This window comes from Sceloporus undulatus, chromosome 1 (assembly GCF_019175285.1).
Source record: "Sceloporus undulatus isolate JIND9_A2432 ecotype Alabama chromosome 1, SceUnd_v1.1, whole genome shotgun sequence".
Classification (NCBI taxonomy): Eukaryota; Metazoa; Chordata; class Lepidosauria; order Squamata; family Phrynosomatidae; genus Sceloporus; species Sceloporus undulatus.
The window spans coordinates 105,735,018-105,753,209 of NC_056522.1; the positions used below are offsets into that span (position 1 = coordinate 105,735,018).

Below are 18,192 nucleotides of genomic sequence, written 5' to 3' on the forward strand. Positions count from 1 at the left end.
CTTCGTTCTGGTGACCTCCTTCTCCCCCCCCCAACTAGGACAAGGAGGCAGGAGAGTGGACCCTCTCCCAAATACACATCTCCCCCCCAAAAGCACCTGGGACACCTCCTCCTTTTAAATGCAGTTTAAAATGTGGAAGAGAGTCACCACCCACCTCCACCTTAGAGGAGATGCCTCTTCCTCCTCCCAAAGGACAGACTCATAGAGTCAGAAGAGACCCCAGAAGGGGCCTGATCCATTCTGCCATGCAGGAACTCTCAGTCAAGGCATCTCCATTGAGAGTTTAAAGACAACCTCCAAAGAAGGAGACTCCACCACAATCTCCGAGGAAAGAGTGTCTTCCACAGTCAAACAGCCCTTAATGTCAGGAAGTTCCTCCTAATGTTGAGCTAGAATATTTTCCTAGAGCTTGCATCTATTGCTCCATTGTCTCTTATTCTCTGGAGCAGCAGAAAACAAGCTTGTTCCCTCCTCAATACGACATCCCTTCAAATATTTAAACAAGGCTATCATATCACCCCTTAACCATCTCCAGGATAAAGACCCCCCCCAGCTCCCTGAGTCCCTCCCCATAGGGTTTTATGGTTTCCAGTCCTTCCACCATTTTGGCCACCCTGCTCTAGCTTCCCAACCTCCTTTTTGAATTGTTTTTCCTAGAAGTGAACCCAGGATTATTCCAGGTGAGGCCTGACCAAGGCAGAACAGAGTGGCCCTATGACTTCCCTTGATCTAGACCTCAGAGTGCCATTTTCCCACCTTCTCTTACCAGCTTTTGGAGCCTCCTCCATCTCCTCCTCCTGGCCATTCCCAGGCAGAACCAAGGGGCCCTGCACTTTCTCTGCTCTCCAAAGGCTTACTTCTACTGTTAGGTCATCACTGTTGCCGTGGTGCTTAGAGTGTCTTCTAAACAGATGGTCATCCGGCGTGAAGGCCATGCCCTTTTACTGTCCCCAAAATCAGGTAATCCAAAGGAGTCCAGCTTGGCTAGTTATCCATGATGGTATCCTCTTGAGCTTCTTCCTCAAATACGTTATAATTTCTAGCCAAGTTTCCTTTATCATGGTTCTGAGTAACTACTAAGAACTTGAAATAGTCCCGGCACTCCATTTCAAATTCTGTTTAATAAAGAGAACCCCTCCACTTGAAATTAAACAAGATCATGCTGGCATTCCTGGACAATTTTCCTCTTATATTTTATATTAAATCCAACCGCACTGCTGCTCACTGTTTCCAAGTACTTCAGCTTCACTTAGATCAGGCACCAGGATTAAGTCAGGAGACCTAACTTAACTCCCTGACTCTAGTCACAGAACCAGCAAGGTGTTTCAAGGCCCATTGACTATAGCTATAAATTCTGTCTCTTTGTTATGACCTGGATGTGTCTTTTACACAGTCAATATGAAAGCAGCTGGAGTCACCCTTTATTACAGCACCTCTGGCTATATCCCTAATTTCTTTTTCTCAGAATTTTGGCCAGGTGGAGGACACTATACATATCACACTACTTTTATAGCTGATTCTCTCCTCCAACTGTGCTGCATAGTGAGAGGAGTCTGCACCCGTTATGTGTTCTGGTTTGTTAGACTCAGTGCATTTTGCCAAAGTAAATCACTCCCAATCTACTCTCCCTAAATCTTTCTATAAGACTATATCTGGTCATAAATGTATCTCACATATAATTCCAACACTCCCAACCTTCAAACAAGTGGAAATAGACCATTTGTCTTCTGTACATTCCCATTCTCCATGGATCGCAAAAGCTGGAGAAAAGAAACTTCTCAATAAGTCCAAAACGAATTAGGAAAAGAGGCTCCGAACCAATAGGCTACCTTTCCTCAATCACTTGTTGTCCATCTACGAGCAACAAACAAGGAAATCTGCTGAACACTTCAAGAGTTTTTATTCAATGGCATTCTCACCCAAGTCTCTCAATTAATGCAGTGGGCTCCTTGCACTGTAAATCTTTGGGGAAGGGAGTCAGGACAGCAAACCTGTGTGTGAAAGTGTCTCTTAACCCACTTCCCAATCTGCCACTGGCAATGATAAGAGGAAGTGTAAATTCACATCGGACTCAAAGAGATACGCAATCACATTTCCCTGAACGCTCCACTGCTTGGGTCACACCTCACTAAAAATCATGCATTCCTCTCAGTACGTATCTAAAGACATGTGCAACCCCTCCACGGGTGTGGCCAGAGGTTTAGCAACATTGTCCTATCACAGCTCCTCTCCACCCTCCACCTGTCTCTTTAGACAAAAGCATTTGTAACAGGCCCTCTCCTCCTTAATTCAGCCATTTAAAGGAAGAGCTGGAGGGCTTTAAACCAGCTGTTTCCTCGCCACATCTCTCCCAGGATGGGTTTTTCTTCGGCACAGCCATCCCTCTATCTTCAAGACTGGCAGGGATGCAATTATGGGTGGTGTTGGATAACATTGCCTGCACATGAAAAAAACGGAGGAGTGTGTGTTGTGTTTGTGTGTGTGTGGAAAGGAGAAGGTAATGAATGGGAAATGCATCCTGGGCGCATGTGCGGCTGAAGCAGAGCAGAGGGCTACCTGTTAAACAGATAAAGATATCAGATTAAACAAATAAAGATGCTATGGGAATGACAGACAAGTATGTCCTGGATGAAACACCTGCTTTTTGGTGAAGGGACCCAAGGAGTGAAGCACTGAGGAACATGCGAATGCAAGTCTCTGAGTGCAAGGTGGGTTTGCAATTTCTCATACAGTGCCTTCTCATCATTCTTCTGTATTTATATACAGAGAGAGGATATACATGAGGAGTGGCAAGTAAGTATTTCTTGAGATAAATACATGCTTTTTGGGTGAAGGGATAAAAAGCCCCAAAACCCCAAGACGCCTGACCCTAAGGCAGGATGGGATAAGGAAGGCAGAGGCTAGGTAGTAGACTACTGCACTACACTCTTATAGCATTGCTATTCCAGTTTTAACTGCTCTTTGGCTGCCTCCTGTTGCACTCTGGGTTTTGTAGTTGATTGATGCCTGTGAGCTCTCTGGCTGAGCATTGTACTCTCTCCCTCTTTAAACTGCAAGTCCCAGAATGCAACAGGAGGCAGCCAGAGCAGTTAATGCGGAATAGCAGCGCTCTAAGTGTAGTTCGTTAAACTACTAGGCAGAGTGTCCTCACCGCCAAGAAGGACCAGGAAGAAAAACAATGGAGGCCTTGACCAAACAAAAGCTCAAAACACTAATATATAAACAAATAATGGAGGGCCTTCAAGAAACAAAATGTAGGCCATGACCACATAAAAGCTGAAAACACTAACATGAAACAAAAACTTCAACAAAGAGGCCATGACCAAAGAAAAACTCAACACACAAATATAAATGAAGGGCACGGCCAAATAAAAGCTCAAAATACTCATATTAAATATTCATTTTATATGGTTTATGTTTAGTTTCTGACTTGTGACCAGGCTGACCAGATTTCCTCACCACCAAGGGGGACTAGGTGCCTCAAAATGGAAGAAAAGCAAGGGAGAGCCAAGACCAAATAAAAGCTTAAAACACTCATTAAATTTCTCATTTTTTATGGTTTATTTACAGCTAAGTTTGTTATGTAATTTGTTGTGTGTATTCAGGTCATTTCTGACTTGGGGCCAGATGTCCTCACCACCAAGGAGGACAAGGCACCTCAAAATTGAGGTGGTTCAAGAAAAACAATGGAGGCCCTGACCAAATAAAAGCTCAAGACACTATTATTAAAAAAATGGAGGACCTTCAAGAAAAACAAGGGAGGGCATGACCAAACGAAAGCTCAAAATACACATATTAAATATTTATTTTATATGGTTTATTTATGTTTGTTTTTGTGTGCCTTCATGTCATTTCTGACTTGTGGCCAGGGTGACCACTGACCAGATATCCTCACTGCCAAGGAGGACAAGGCACTGCAAAATGGAGGACGTTCAAGAAAAATGTACGACAAATAAAGCCAAACAAAGCAAAACAAAACCCTCAACACTAATATAAATTCATTTAATATGGTTTATTTACAGCTTTGTTATTGTTGCTGCATGCTTTTGTTTCCGATCTATGGTGACCCTAAGGCTTGGGGTTTTCTTGGCAAGTTTCTTCTTCATGGGGGGGGGGGGGGGGTTGCCATTGCCATCCTCTGAGGCTGAGATAGTGTGACTTGCCCAAGGTCACTAATTGAGTTTACATAACCAATGCAGGATTTGAACCCTGGTCTCCAGAGTCATAGTCCAACACTCAAACACTACATGTTGGCTCCCACAGCAATATAAACATGAAGGCACACAACAACAGTAAACATAATGAAATACAGTATATGGTGATATTACATATAATGTATTTTTTTTAAAAAAAAATACTTATTGTTGTGTGCCTTCATGTCGCTTCTGACTCATGGTGGCCCTAGGTTCTATCATGGGGTTTTCTTGGCAAGTTTTTTTAGAGGAAGTTTGCCACTGCCATCCATCCCATCATCCCCTGCCTGCTCCTGCATCCCCTTCTTGTCCTCTCTGCCTCCCTGCCACCTATCCCATCATCCCCTGCCTGCTCCAACACCCCAATGAAGGATGACGGAAGGGGGGCAGGGAAGGAGGACAGCGTCCAGAGCCCCATTGAGCATGCAAAAGGGTGCCAATTCGAATCGTTGAACCCTCCGGTGTGTTAATACAATGTGCACTCGCCACACTTTGCTTGAATCTGCATCACATGACTTGGCTGGAATCGAAATGACTCCGCTTCCCCCTCGATTCAGAAGGGCAACGGAAAGACAACCAGGTGTGGTAAAACATCACATTTTAATGTGAATTCGCATTGCTAGACAGGAGTGGCTCCAGATCTGGTGTGAAAAAACATGTTTCGCGTTGCTAGAACAGGAGTGACTGCGGATCTGAGCTGCAAACCCCCCACATGTGATAAGGCTCTAGTAACTTCAGTGTTCATCTGTATATCTTTACATTTTAGGATTTTGTCTAGTTCTTTCATTGCTGCCCTCCCCATTCTTAATCTTCTAATTTCCTGGCTGCAGTCACTATAGTGAGACAATTACCTTTTCTTCTCATAATCAGATATTTGGGTGATCCCTGGATTATAATACTAATTGAATGACTAATCCAGGGATTGACAAATTATCATCCTAAGGGACATGTCTGGTATCTAGGAATCCTTAGATATACTCTGTTGTCTCCCTCCTTTACTTCACAGCTGGAAGCGGTCATGCTCAAATTCCAAGCAGAACAGGGACATAGCTAGGATTTTGAGAAGGGGGGGGGGGCCAATAAAAGCCGCCACTTTTTTGAGGGGCAAAACCCCCCCCCCCCCCACACACACAGAAAGAGGGTCGAGCCTTTACCTCAGGAAGGGGGAAGAGGGGAAGAAGCTGCTCCACTTCCGTGCCATTGCCAAAGGCTCCTCAGGTTCATTCAGGGGAAAGGAGAGGCAAGAGAGCTGTCTTTTGCGGGAAGGAACAATAAAACAACCCAGGGCAGGGAAGTTTGTCCTTGGAGTGAAGGGAAGGGAAGGAAAAAGAGAAAAGAGGACTTGCTCCCTGGCATCCTCCTCTCAGGGCTCCTGCTGCCCTGGCGCCTTCCCCAAACCCCAAATGCATGGGGAGCTCTGGCTGAAGCAGGAGCAGCAACCAGGGCATGGTCCTTTTTTTGGGGGGGGGGGGCCCTGCCTCATCCTCTGCTCTCTGGAGGGCAACCTGCATGTGGAGGGGGGCAGGGAAGGGAAAAGGAGAGAGAGTACGCCAAATAGAGCGAAAGAGGGAGAGAGAGAAACCGCAACCACACCTAGACTTCAGTCTACTTCCTCAGATGCATTTAGATGCAATAATAATAATAATATGTAGAGAGATCTTGCAGCACCTTTGGGACTCACTGAAAGAAAGAAATTGACGGCATGAGCTTTTGAAGACAGTCTACTTCTTCAGATGCATTTAGATGCAACAACAACAATATGTAGAGAGATCTTGTAGCCCCTTTGAGACTAACTGAAAGAAACACATTGGCAGCATGAGTTTTCCTAGATGTCAGGTTTCCTAGCATTTTCCTCAGATGCATTTAGATCCAATAATAATAATAAGAAGAAGAAGAAGAAGAAGAAGAGAGATCTTTCAGCACTTTTGAGACTCACCAAAAGAAAGAAATTGGAGCATGAACTTTCCTAGACTTCAGTCTACTTCCTCAAGTGCATTTGTGGCTTGCAAAAGATCACCCAGCCAAACCCATGCATCAAGAGGGTGGTGAAATGAGGAGGGGGGTCTTTGGCTAAGAGAGAGGCGAGAAGGAGTGAAAGACCCTCTGTGCATGCTCAGGCACTCACTGCGTCTAAGACTGAGCATTGAAACAATAATTCTGAGGTTCAGAGGCTTGGTGGCCTTCCCTTCAACACAAGCAAGGTCCCTTCCAGAAAGAAAATGGAGAGGGCTGGGGAGTGGGTTTAACTCATGGCTAGAGGTCGCACTGGGTGACCATGGGCAGGTCACACTCTCTCAGCCCCAGAGAAATACCCTCTGGAAAAATTTGCCAGGAAAACCCCATGATAGGTTTGCCTTAGGGTTGCCATGAGTCAGAACCAACTTGCAAATAGCATCAGCAAAAGAGCTCCAAGGCTGCATCCACACTGCAGAAATAGTGCAGTTTGAAAACACTTTAACTGCCCTGGCTCCATGCTATGGGATCCTGGGATTTGTAGTTTTGGGAGCTATTTAGCCATCTCTGCCAGCCACAAGAATCTGAAGTGCAATTCCCAGATCTCCTCATCATTTCATCATTTATTTAATTTCTGTGCCACCTTTTCCCCCAGAAAAGGACCCAAGGCAGTTTGGTTTTTATGGTTGACACCACTTTAACTTCCATTATAGCTCTGTGCTATGGAATCTTGGGATTTGTAGTTTTGAGGTTAGCCATCTCTGTCAGGTGCCACAACAAACTTCAAATCCCAGCATTCCACAGCATGGAGCCAAGGGCAGTTTAAATGGCATCAAAATGGATTCTTTAGTGCAGATGCAAACGGAGTCCTTCCTCTCAAGCTGTTCACATCAGATAAATTCAGGTTGATAAAGCAAAGTGCAGCTGCTCAAGCAATAAGCGGCAGCCACTCTGTTCATGCTCAGAGACACTCTGTTCATATTCTGAGACACTCAGAGGAGGGCAAAAAAGGAGCTACTTGAGGATGAGCTTATGAAACATGAATGGGTTTAATGGTTGGACTCAAGTAGCTTCAATATATACCATTATACATATATAAACATACCAAACTCTGAAAAACTCCAAAATACATCTAGTCCTCAGCATTTTGGATAAGGGAGATTCAACCTGTAGTTGATTATTGTTATTAGAAGTCACCTTTCTTTGATATTTCCTTTTAGAGCCTTCCTTCTCCCTTCCTTTTTCTTCCTTTCTTCCCCTTTCTTCCTTCCTTCTTTCTTTCCTTTCTCTTCCTTCCTTCCTTTAGTTCTCCCTCCCTCCCCTCATTTTTCCTTCCTTTTTTCTGTGTGTCTTCCTTCCCTCTTCTTCTTCCTCCTCCTCCTCCTCCTCCTCCTCCTCCTCTCCCGAACGGAGACCTTTTTTTGGCAAAAGCACAGAGGAGAAGGGAGAGGGAAACAGAGGCAAAGATGTTGCCGGGAGGGAGACCAGCCCTCTCCCCTCCCTCTCTCTCTCCTGATTCTGTTCTGATGGAAGGAGGAAGGAGCTTGAACAGGCACTGCCCCCACCTCAAGGCTCCCTCCCTCCCTCTCTCTCTGAGCCTCCCTGCTCCCTGAGACTTCCCCCCCTTTCCCTCTCCATCCAAGTCCATGCTTTTGATGGAGGGGAGGAGGAGGGGGAGGAAGGCTTGAGGGGGGGGGGCCGGGCCCCCCCACCCCCCCCTTCTCTATGTCCCTGAAGCAGAATGTTGATATTCCTGTATTTCAAGTATGATAGAAGCCATGAAATTCTTAGTTTGAAGCACGTGAAGCACATGGATTGTTGGATCAGTGCGGAATGCTGCTTGAACCAAACCTGTTTGCAGCCCAACCCATTAGGATTTACATAATCTGATTTTCCTTTAGGTGGTGTAAGTGGAATTCTGGCAGCATCATGAAGCCATCACAAACCAGATAAACCTAAAATATGATGAAAGCCAAAGCAATTTTTCTCACTTACACAAGACACACCTTTTGGATTTCCTTTGTGGTAGAAGGCTTAACCTTCTTCCCAGTAATTGAAAGGCTAGAAAATACAAGCTTTTATGCCAATTAGATGGCTTAGTTAACATATTGTGACACACACTTCATGTCTTTAATTGTAAGAAGTTGCAGGGATGCAGCACTTAGGAGGATCCCATTTTTTCTGGAACAAAGGATCATTTGATAGGCATATGGTATTTGTTACTGTTTATTTAATTACACAAGTTTAAAAGGAATGTCTACAAGAGGGTGCCTTAGTGTTGTTGTGTGCCTTCAAATTGTTTGTGGCTTATGGTGACCCTACAATGAAGCTGTCATGAGGTTTTCTGGGGCTGAGAAAGTGTGACTTGCCCAAGTTCACCCAGTTGGTTTCCATGGCTGAGAAGGGAATCGAGCCCTGGTCTACAGAACTGTGATTCAACACTCAAACCACTATACCCCTCAGGAAAATATCTAGAAAAGCAGGCACTCAAAGGTGCTTTTCTTGAAAAACATTCCTCTGCCACTTTCTCTTGCCTCCTGAAAGATAGCAGTTTCTTTGTCAAGTGTTGCTTCTATTATTTTATTTGCAAACAGATCTAGCTTACATCTGTCCTTATTCTATCCTTGCTGGTAGATGCAAAACACACAAACCTTGACAGGAATGCAGAAAAGATGTATCCTATGGCTTTATAAGTGTCCACCAGCAGAGAGCAGTCACCACAATCGTCTTTTAACAGTGGGCATCATGTGCTCCTATTGTCTTTAAGCTGTGGCTTTCTTGCTACAAGCTAAGCCTGTGAACTCCAATCTGCATTTATCAGGGGGAGGATTGATATACTAGTCATAGACCTGACAGATTGCCTTTCTTGAATCTGCTGTGAAAGTATCATGATCAATTAATAAGGTAACTTTTAGTTTAAGAAGAGCTTTCTATATTAATACCAGGTTTACTACCATTGCTTAAGATACCCTCCATACCCATATGACCCAAATAATGCATCTGCTAAGTGAAGGTTTTTTTTAACAAGTGCAATTTCATGCCATTGTATAACTTGCATGGACATAGAAAGCTCTTCTTAAATGAAAAGTTACCTTGTTAACTGATGATGATACTCTCTCAGCAGATCCAAGAAACAGTGCTTTGACAATCCATGGCCATGTGGAATAATGTCTGGTACTTTCTTGACTGGACCAAGGAGGATGGAAAGCCCATTTCAAGTGAGGGTCCTGCTTGAATATATTTCTATGGCACAATGCCTGCCTTGGACATCCAGCTATGATCTGTGGTATGTGCCTTCAGGTCACCTGTCAACATATGGTAACCTCTCGATTGGATTTCTGCAACATGCTCTACATGGGGTAACCCTTGTACCATACCCGGAAGCTACAAATGGTACAGAATATGGCAGCCAGACTGGTCACTGGTACATCCAGGGCCAGTCATATAACACCTGTACTTAAAGATCTGCACTGGCTGCCTATTCGTTTCCGGGCGCAATACAAGGTGTTGGTTATAACCTATAAAGCCCTACATGGCTTGGGCCCAGGATACCTAGAGGACCGCCTCTCCCCATACAATCCGCCCCGCACCCTCAGAACATCTGGGCAGCAGCTACTGAGGCTCCCAGGGGCAAGATTAGCCTCCACATCGAGGAGGACGTTTACCATCTCAGCCCCGACCCTCTGGAATACGCTGCCCATAGAGCTCCGCTCGGCCACCTCCCTGGCCCAGTTCAGGAAGGAATTAAAGACCTTCCTGTTCCAGTTAGCATTCCCGAACACAAGTTCCAGTTAGTCTCCCCCCCCTCTGACAGCAATGGCAAGCTGGCCAGAATGGGTTTTTAATGTGGGTTTTTAATTGTATTTTTATTGTATTTGTATTAGTAATTGTTTGCTATGCTGTGCACTGCCCTGATTGCAAGAAGGGCGGTATAAAAATAAAACGTTTATTATTTATTTATTATGGCAGCCCCATGAATTTCATGGAGTTTTCTTAGGCAAGAAATACTCAGAGGTGGTTTTGCCAGTTCCTTCCTCTAAAATACAGGCAACAGCATCTGGGATTTGTTGCTAGTCTCCCATCCAAATACTGACTAGGGCTGACCCTGCTTAGTTTCCAGGATCAGGCAGGAACTGGTGCCTTTAGGATATTTAGGCCCTATTCAGCTAGGGCCATTCCCAATATCTGGCCACCTTGAAGAAAAACAGAGGATTTCCTCACTACCCCCCCCCCCCACCCCTACTTTAAATAAATCCTTTTGAGGCTGCATCCATACTGATTCAAAAGACCAGAAAGTCTCAGATCCCTGTTCTTTCTTATTTTATTTTGGAAATCCATTCACACTGCACCTATCCCAGAATATTTGCCAGCTCCTGATATGACCAAAGACTCTTTATGTCAGCTCTCCATGTTAATCTATTAATTTATTGAATTCATATCCTGCCTTTCTCTCAAAATGGGACTCCAGGTGGCTTACAATAATTTTAAAAAGGTCCAGCTGAAACATTACTTTACAAAAGTTAAAAAGAAATTATTAATAAATATTTATTTTAATAATAAATATTATTAAAATTTTGATTACAGACTGCTAAATCCAAAACATATGAAAAACATAGTTTCAATTATAGATGATAGACAGACAGACAGACAGACAGACAGACAGACCACACTACTTTATATACAACTCTATGCACTAAGATGATTAATCATAGATTACCACGGTTACTAAGGACTAGAACAGACCACATGAAAAAGGTGGATGGGGCCACCCCAGCACCATTCAGCCCAGGTCCACAGCAACCACATGGCCTGCACCCGCCCCTATTTGGGCTGGTAAAAAGCCACCTTAGGTGGCCTGGTTGCAACCCCAGGGCAGCTTCAAGCTGCTCCAGTGGCATGCAGCATGTAAATACCACGTCCACAGAGAGTCTTGAAGCTTCCCATGTCTAGCCAACCAGGGCAGTTTCCAGACATCTTGGGGGCATGTGGCATCTAAATGCCATGCCCCTAAGCCACTTGGAAGCTGGCTTTACTGGCCAGTCTGTTCTGGTACTAAAGGTTCAGGCATATTGCTATACTGGTTAGCCTGTACTTTAGCACTAAGTATGCTTAATGATATGGTTTTGTAATGCATGCAGGAATCAAATTAGGATAACAAAGGCCAAGGTTGTACTGTATGTCATTTACTAGTGGCCTGTATTTCTGTTTATGCAATCAGTGACAAAGTCTGATTTCATGTGAACTTGTTTAACTTCTAGGGCAAGAAAATTTGTAAGGGGGCAAAACTTTCTCCAGAGTTTATTTCAAATTCCATGTTAAATTCTTTTCAAACATACATGTCAGATGGCAAATTACAAAATACCAAAGGGCTGCACTTATTAATCACAAATCTAGAAATTGGCTATTCATAGAAAAAATGTTAGTGATTTCTAGTTCTGTACTGCATGTGATGCCAAGGTCATAGACTCTGTTTTTTGTTTCTATTAAGACAGAGAGTTTCCCTGTGATACAAATATAGCCTGTCCCTGAGGAAAATATTAAGGACCTGTAGAGAAGTGGGAAAGGTGGTGCGGGTTGAGTGGGCGGAGAAGGAAAGAGGCAGGCAGGAGGACCCTGGAGAAAGGGAGAAGGAGAGAGGTGGAGAGCAGACACAGGTGGAGGCATCTTGGGAAGGGGAGAGGTCGCCCCGAGAGTTGGGGGTGGAGCAAGGGAGCCCTTTTAGGCCGGAGGGACAGGCGCCGGGGGGAGGAGACTACAACATGGAAGAGGGGGTTGCGGTGAGGACGGCGGGAGAGGGAGAGGTGAGAGTTCCCTAGTCCCAGGGCCAGCCGCGGCATCCTGGTTCCTGGCGGCATCTTTCTGACACTGGTGGGTAGGACCTCACTCCCTTGCTCGCTCTGCCAGCCCTCATTGGGAAGGAGTTCCCAGGGAAGAGCCCTACAATCCCAAGTTGGGATGGACCGGCCCTAGACTCCCTGGGACAGAAGAAACGTCTTGAGAGCGTAAGGAGTGGCATCATCAGGGAGATACGCAAGACCCTGAGAGGGAGCTGGTAGAGGTGGAAGCGGCGGCAAGAGCCTTCAGGCCCCTTCAGCCAGGCACTCCGGAGGAAGGGCGGGACCCTTGACTTATGATGACCCTGTGGATGAGACTCAAGACCCTCTGTTCTTAACCTCTTTGTTCAGGGCACACAGCCAGAGACCTGTGTCTTCTCTGGTTGAATCTAACCATCTGGCATGTGGTCTTCCTCTCTTTCTATTGCCTTCCATCTTTCCTAGCATCACTGTCTTTTCAAATGATTCATTTCCCCTCATGATGTGTCCGTAATACGATAGCCTCAATTTTGTCATCTTGGCTTCCAAAGAGAGTTCAGCCTACCACATTTTCTGATGCTGAATTTGTTGGGATATAGCAACTTCGCATGCTAAGCCTTTCTAGTACTATATCTCCATGATGCTTTTTTAGGCCAAGATCTTTTCTAGGAATGCATGTCAATGGTAGTTTTATTGCTTACTAACAACCCCTCCTCACTTCCACTATCATTTCCTGTTTACCATGAGGACACTTTATTACCTTTCTTTGTTCTTGGGTGAGGAAGACCCCCAATCGCTATTACCTTACTAGCTTGCTGATTGATCAACATCTCCTAAGTGGAGATGGATGCATGCTGAGGGACTAACTTTCCTTTGAGATGTATGGAGACTGTTTTTTCTACCTGAATTTTCCTGCAACATGAAGCTGTGCCTGTGTACTCGTTTGTACACATGATTTTTGTAAGTAAACTTATTTTCCTTTTTCACTTTTAACCAAGTGACTGTGTTTCTTTTATTGGGGACATTGGGGGCTGGGAGAAAGGTGTGGAGCTAGTTAAACTATTTTTCCTGCTTGCTCACTCTTTTGCTGTGGGGAACTTTGCTAGCAAGACTAAAGCTAATCTTGCTTCTCCTTCCTGAGTTTCTGACAATTCTCAAGGAAGAACCAATATTCCCAACAGAATTTGAGATGATAGTTACACAACCAGAACTTGAACAAGGGACCATTATTTTTTTATCCACCTGGCGATAGTCAGATGCAAGTCTCTCCCGCTGGGGAACATATTGCCAGGGCCATTCAATTCAAGGAAAATGTACTCATCAGGATTTGGAATTCAAATATCAGTTATTTGGAACTGAAAGCATTGTGGCTGGCACTAATATGCTTTGCACCAATGGTCAAGGGCAAATGTGTCCAAGTATGCACAGATGGAAAGGGACATGTTGATGCTGATAGCTCTGTATTGGTCCAGACAGCCTTAATTTCTGACTCTACTTTGGATGTTAGTAGGAAATTCATGGTGGCTACTGCAAAGGCCAAACTTGACACATCAGGGTCCAGTATTACATCAAGACCATTGTTTAAAGTTACTGGAATGGATATTGAGAGGGACATTTTGAGTCAACAAGGTTTATATGGAGAAGATGGTCAATACGATATTGGCCTCAGGAAGAGACTGCACTCACACAATCTGTAATATGACTTGGAAATCCTTCTGAAGATGATGTTTAACTCATGAAGTTAATCTGAAGGACATAGGTGATATGCTTGGTTACCTCCAAAGCAGAATAGTCAAGGGACTGAGGCCAAACACTCTAAAGACAAGTTGCCGCTTTGTTGTTGGTTTTGCATCTGGAGAGAGTCAGCTTTCAGGACATCCTCATATTAAGATGTTTTTGAGGGAGGTTACTTTGTTGGCACCACCAACAATAAGCAGAGTTCCCTCTTGAGCTCTAAATTTATTTCTGAAAGTACTGACAAAAGCTCCATTTGAACCCCTTAAAGAGGCTTCTTTATGACTGCTTTCTTTTAAGGTGGTGTTTTTAGTGCCAATCACTTCAGTCAAAAGAGTTTCAGAATTGACTCCACTATCAGTAAATCAAAAACTGGGCAAATTTGACCAAGATAAATGGACTTTTACAATTGATCCTACTTCTGTGAAAATGTATAGTAAATAAAGTATAGTAAGTAAAGAATTGTGTCAGAATATACATTTTCCCAAATTATGTCCCATGCGTTAGGCACATGAAGGCACTGTTTGTTTCTATTCAAAACACAGAATTGCTTGCTTGTTAAAAGCTGGTTAAAAGCTTGAATATTTCTGTGTTATGATTATGCAAAGGGATCAAGACCGAAGCAGGTGTGGCCTCACTCCACTTGCTCAATGGCAACATGTGTGGCATAAGCAGTATCAGTTCCTTTATAAGAGATTTGTAATATTGCTGGCTGGAAAGAGCCTTCATGATTTGTAAGGCACTACAAGATAGATGAATATAAGTTTGTGCAGGCAGTTTTTAGCTGCATGGTGCTGCAATCAGTAAGGTAATCAATAGGCAGCGACTCCCAATCAATATTTTGGAACTTGGGTTGCTCCTTCTAATCCATCCAGAGAATTGGACTGGTAGCTACCATGAATCCTGGATGGTAGTAGGAGCAATGCATCCCCACCCATTGAGTGTATGCAGGGGGAAAAAAAAGTTTTAGAATAGTCATACAATTTAGGTAATTAAGTAAGGCCATTTAGGCAAGGCTATATAAATAAACTTGCAAGCAATGGAAGAGAAGCTTTGGGTTTTTCAAAAACAAGACATCCAGACTAATCTTAACTCACTGACTGATAAAATTACCAGTTTGGTAGATGAAGGGAATGCTGTGAATGTAGCATATCTTGATTTCAGTAATATCTTTTTGATAAAGTCCCCCACTTCGACAAATTCCCCCATGATATTGTGTCAAACAAGCTAGTAAAATATGGGCTAGACAATGCAACCATTAGTGGATTTGTAACTGATTGAATGGCTGAACCCAAAGGGTGCTCAGCAATGGCTCCTTTTCATCCTGGAGAGAAGAGACCAGTGGGCTGCCACAGGGTTCTCTGTGAGGCCCAGTGCTATTTAGCATATTTATCAATGACTTGGATGAAGGAATAGAGGGCATGCTTATAAAAATTACAGATGACACCATATTAGGGGGAGTAGCTAATACCCCAGAGGACAAGATCAAAATTTAAAATAACCTTAATAGACTAGAAAGCTGGGCCAAAACTAACAAAATTAATTTCAACACAGAGAAATTTGCCATCGGGGTTTGCCATTGCTATCCTTTGAGACTGAAAGAGTGTGACTTCCTTAAGGTCACCCAGTGGATTTACATGGATGAGCTGGGTTTTGAACCCTTGTCTCCAGGGTCCTAGTATAATGCTCAAACCATTACAGCACACTGTCTCTGGAGTCAGGGACAAAATGTTAATTTGAGATTCCATTCTGTCCCCCATGCTGCTTAACATTTACATGAAGCTGCTGGGTGAGATCATCCGGAGACATGGGGTGGGGTGTTATCAGTATGCTGATGACACCCAAATTTATTTCTCTATGTCTCGGACTGCTTCAGTGACCAAGGAGGGCATCTCCCCCCTGAATGACTGCCTGAAGTCTGTAATGGATTGGATGAGGGAAAATAGACTTAAACTGAATCCAAATAAAATGGAGGTATTCATGATAGGTAACCCAAATCCAGGTATGGAGATAAGTTCGCCAGTTCTAGATGGAGTCACACTTCCCCTGAAAGACTACGTCCGCAGCTTGGGGTCACTCCTGGATTCATCGCTTCAACTGTCTTCTCAGATTGATGCGACAGCCAAGAGTGCCTGTTATCAGCTTTGTCTGATACGCCAGTTGCGCCCCTACCTGGAGCAGCGGGACCTAGAAATGGTTGTACATGCTCTAGTAACCTCTCGTCTTGATTTCTGCAATGCACTCTACATGGGGCAACCTTTGTGCCACGTCCGGAAGCTCCAATTGATACAGAACATGGCAGCCAGATTGGTCGCCGGAAAATCCAAGTTCGACCATATTACACCTGTTTTAAAATCACTACATTGGCTGCCTATTAGCTTCCGGGCCCAGTACAAGGTGTTGGTTATCACCTATAAAGCCTTACATGGCCTGGGTCCAGTCTACTTGAAGGAACGCCTCCTCCCTAATCCTTCCTGAACACTCCGATCCTCCGGGAAAAACCTCTTACAATCTAGAAAGACTAGACTGGTGGTGACCTCCTGGAGGTCCTTCTCTGTCACTGCTCCAAAAACTTGGAATGACCTGCCGGAAGAGATTCGACAATTATCTTCACTCGAGGCTTTCAAAAAGGCGACAAGAATCTTTCTCTTCCCCGACTGATAATGTCCAGAACCAATTGAAACCCTCACTTTTATTATTTTTTTATTTGCGGTTTGTTTTTTTAATTTTTATGTATTGTTATGTACTTTTTAACCATGTTTTACTGTTTAATTTTATAGTTGGGAGGGAAGGTTGGGCTGGGGTCTTGTGGGGTTTGTTGTTTTTATTGTTGTATATTGTATTCACTTTGCTGTTACCTGCCTCAATCCTCAAAACAGAAGAGGCAAGATATAAATAAATAAATAAATAATAATAATAATAATAATAATAATAATAATAATAATAATAATAATATGAGCAGTTCCCACATTCATGATCTCTAGGAAAGCCCAGGAGTTCAGGCTACAGTGCACTGGAATTTTGCAACATTCCTGTCCTGTCTGATCTCACAATGGACATGGGATATCAAGCAATTGTGTGTTACATAAAGTCGGCCCTTCTTATACACGGATTTTTTATACACGGATTTCATAGAATCATAGAATCATAGAATCATAGAGTTGGAAGAGACCACTAGGGCCATCCAGTCCAAACCCCCTGCCATGCAGGAAATCCAAATCAAAGCATCCCTGACAGATGGCCATCCAGCCTCTGTTTAAAGACCTCCAAGGAAGGAGACTCTATCACCTTCTGAGGAAGTGCATTCCACTGTCGAACAGCCCTTACTGTCAGGAAGTTCCTCCTAATGTTCAAGTGGAATCTCTTTTCCTGTAGCTTGCATCCATTGTTCCGGGTCCTGTTTTCTGGAGCAGCAGAAAACAAGCTTGCTCCCTCTTCAACATGATATCCTTTCAAATATTTAAACAGGGCTATCATATCGCATACACGGTTTGAAAATGTTCCAAAAAAGGATAAATTTACCTTGATTTTACATTTTTTGTAAGGGACACCTTTTTGCTATGTCATTATATGTAATGGGACTGAGCATACACGGATTTTGTTATACACGGGGGATCTTGGAACCAAACCCCAGCGTATAACAAGGGTCCACTGTACATACAATTGTGCACAAAGCACCATCCGTTCATAAGGATTATGAGTTTACAGTAAGGATGTAAAGTAAAGGATGTACAGTAAGGATGTACAGTAAAGATATCTTTGGCCCGTTACACACAGGCTAAAAGGTACGCGCGGAGCGCGTACTAGGCTTAAGGCGGGGCGGTGCTTGCACACCGCCCTAAACCTAGTGCGCACTGTGTGCGCACAAAATGGCAGCAGCCGTTCTGCACAGCCGCCACCATCGATACGTCACGACCGTGCCGCCTCCAAACGAGGCGGCGTGGTTGTGACGTATTGGGGTCGCGGCAGGACTCCTAGGGCGCCCTTTCCACGACCCCGTTTCGGAGCTCCTTCCTTGTTTGGTCCGCTGGGCACAGCCTTTAGACGGCTGCGCCCAGCGGACCAAAGGAGAAAGGGGCCAAACGGCCCCTTTCTCCTTCTCCCCGTCGCCGCGGGGTGTCCTTGGGACTTGAAGCCCCAAGGACACCCCTTTCCAGGCTGCGGGGAAGGGGCCTTTTGCCACTTCCCCGCAGCCTGGAAAGCGGTGGATCGGGGCCTCAGCGGCTGCCGCTCTGGCCACTGAGGCCCCGATCCGGCGGGGAAAGGTGCACCTACAGGCCGCCCCAAAGGGGCGGTCTGTAACACACCTTTGTTTCAATATCAGTTTGCAATTTTAGTGGAGTAAAGTGCACACATTTTTACAAACATTTTTCATAATGGCCAATTCAGAGTACAGTTTCTCCAAATATGTAATTTTTTTTCATTCAAAATGAAAGTTGATTCATTTTTAAGGGATCATTTATTATTGTAGCTTCTGTTTTGTACACTGTATTCATTAA

The 18,192-nt window shown here is 44.2% G+C and overlaps 1 protein-coding gene across 2 annotated transcripts in view; it reads right to left on the bottom strand.

The window, feature by feature from the left end:
* PRSS54 (serine protease 54) overlaps window positions 1–18,192 on the bottom strand; it is a 40,242-nt gene that overhangs the window by 4,690 nt on the left and 17,360 nt on the right. The window contains exon 3 of one of the 2 annotated variants that reach the window (XM_042445337.1): window positions 767–1,115. The exons of the other annotated variant lie outside the window; for it this stretch is intronic. Coding sequence (XP_042301271.1) covers window positions 767–805 — 39 coding nt within the window. The 5' untranslated portion in view covers window positions 806–1,115. The remainder of the gene's footprint in view (window positions 1–766; window positions 1,116–18,192) is intronic. 2 annotated transcript variants of the gene reach the window in all.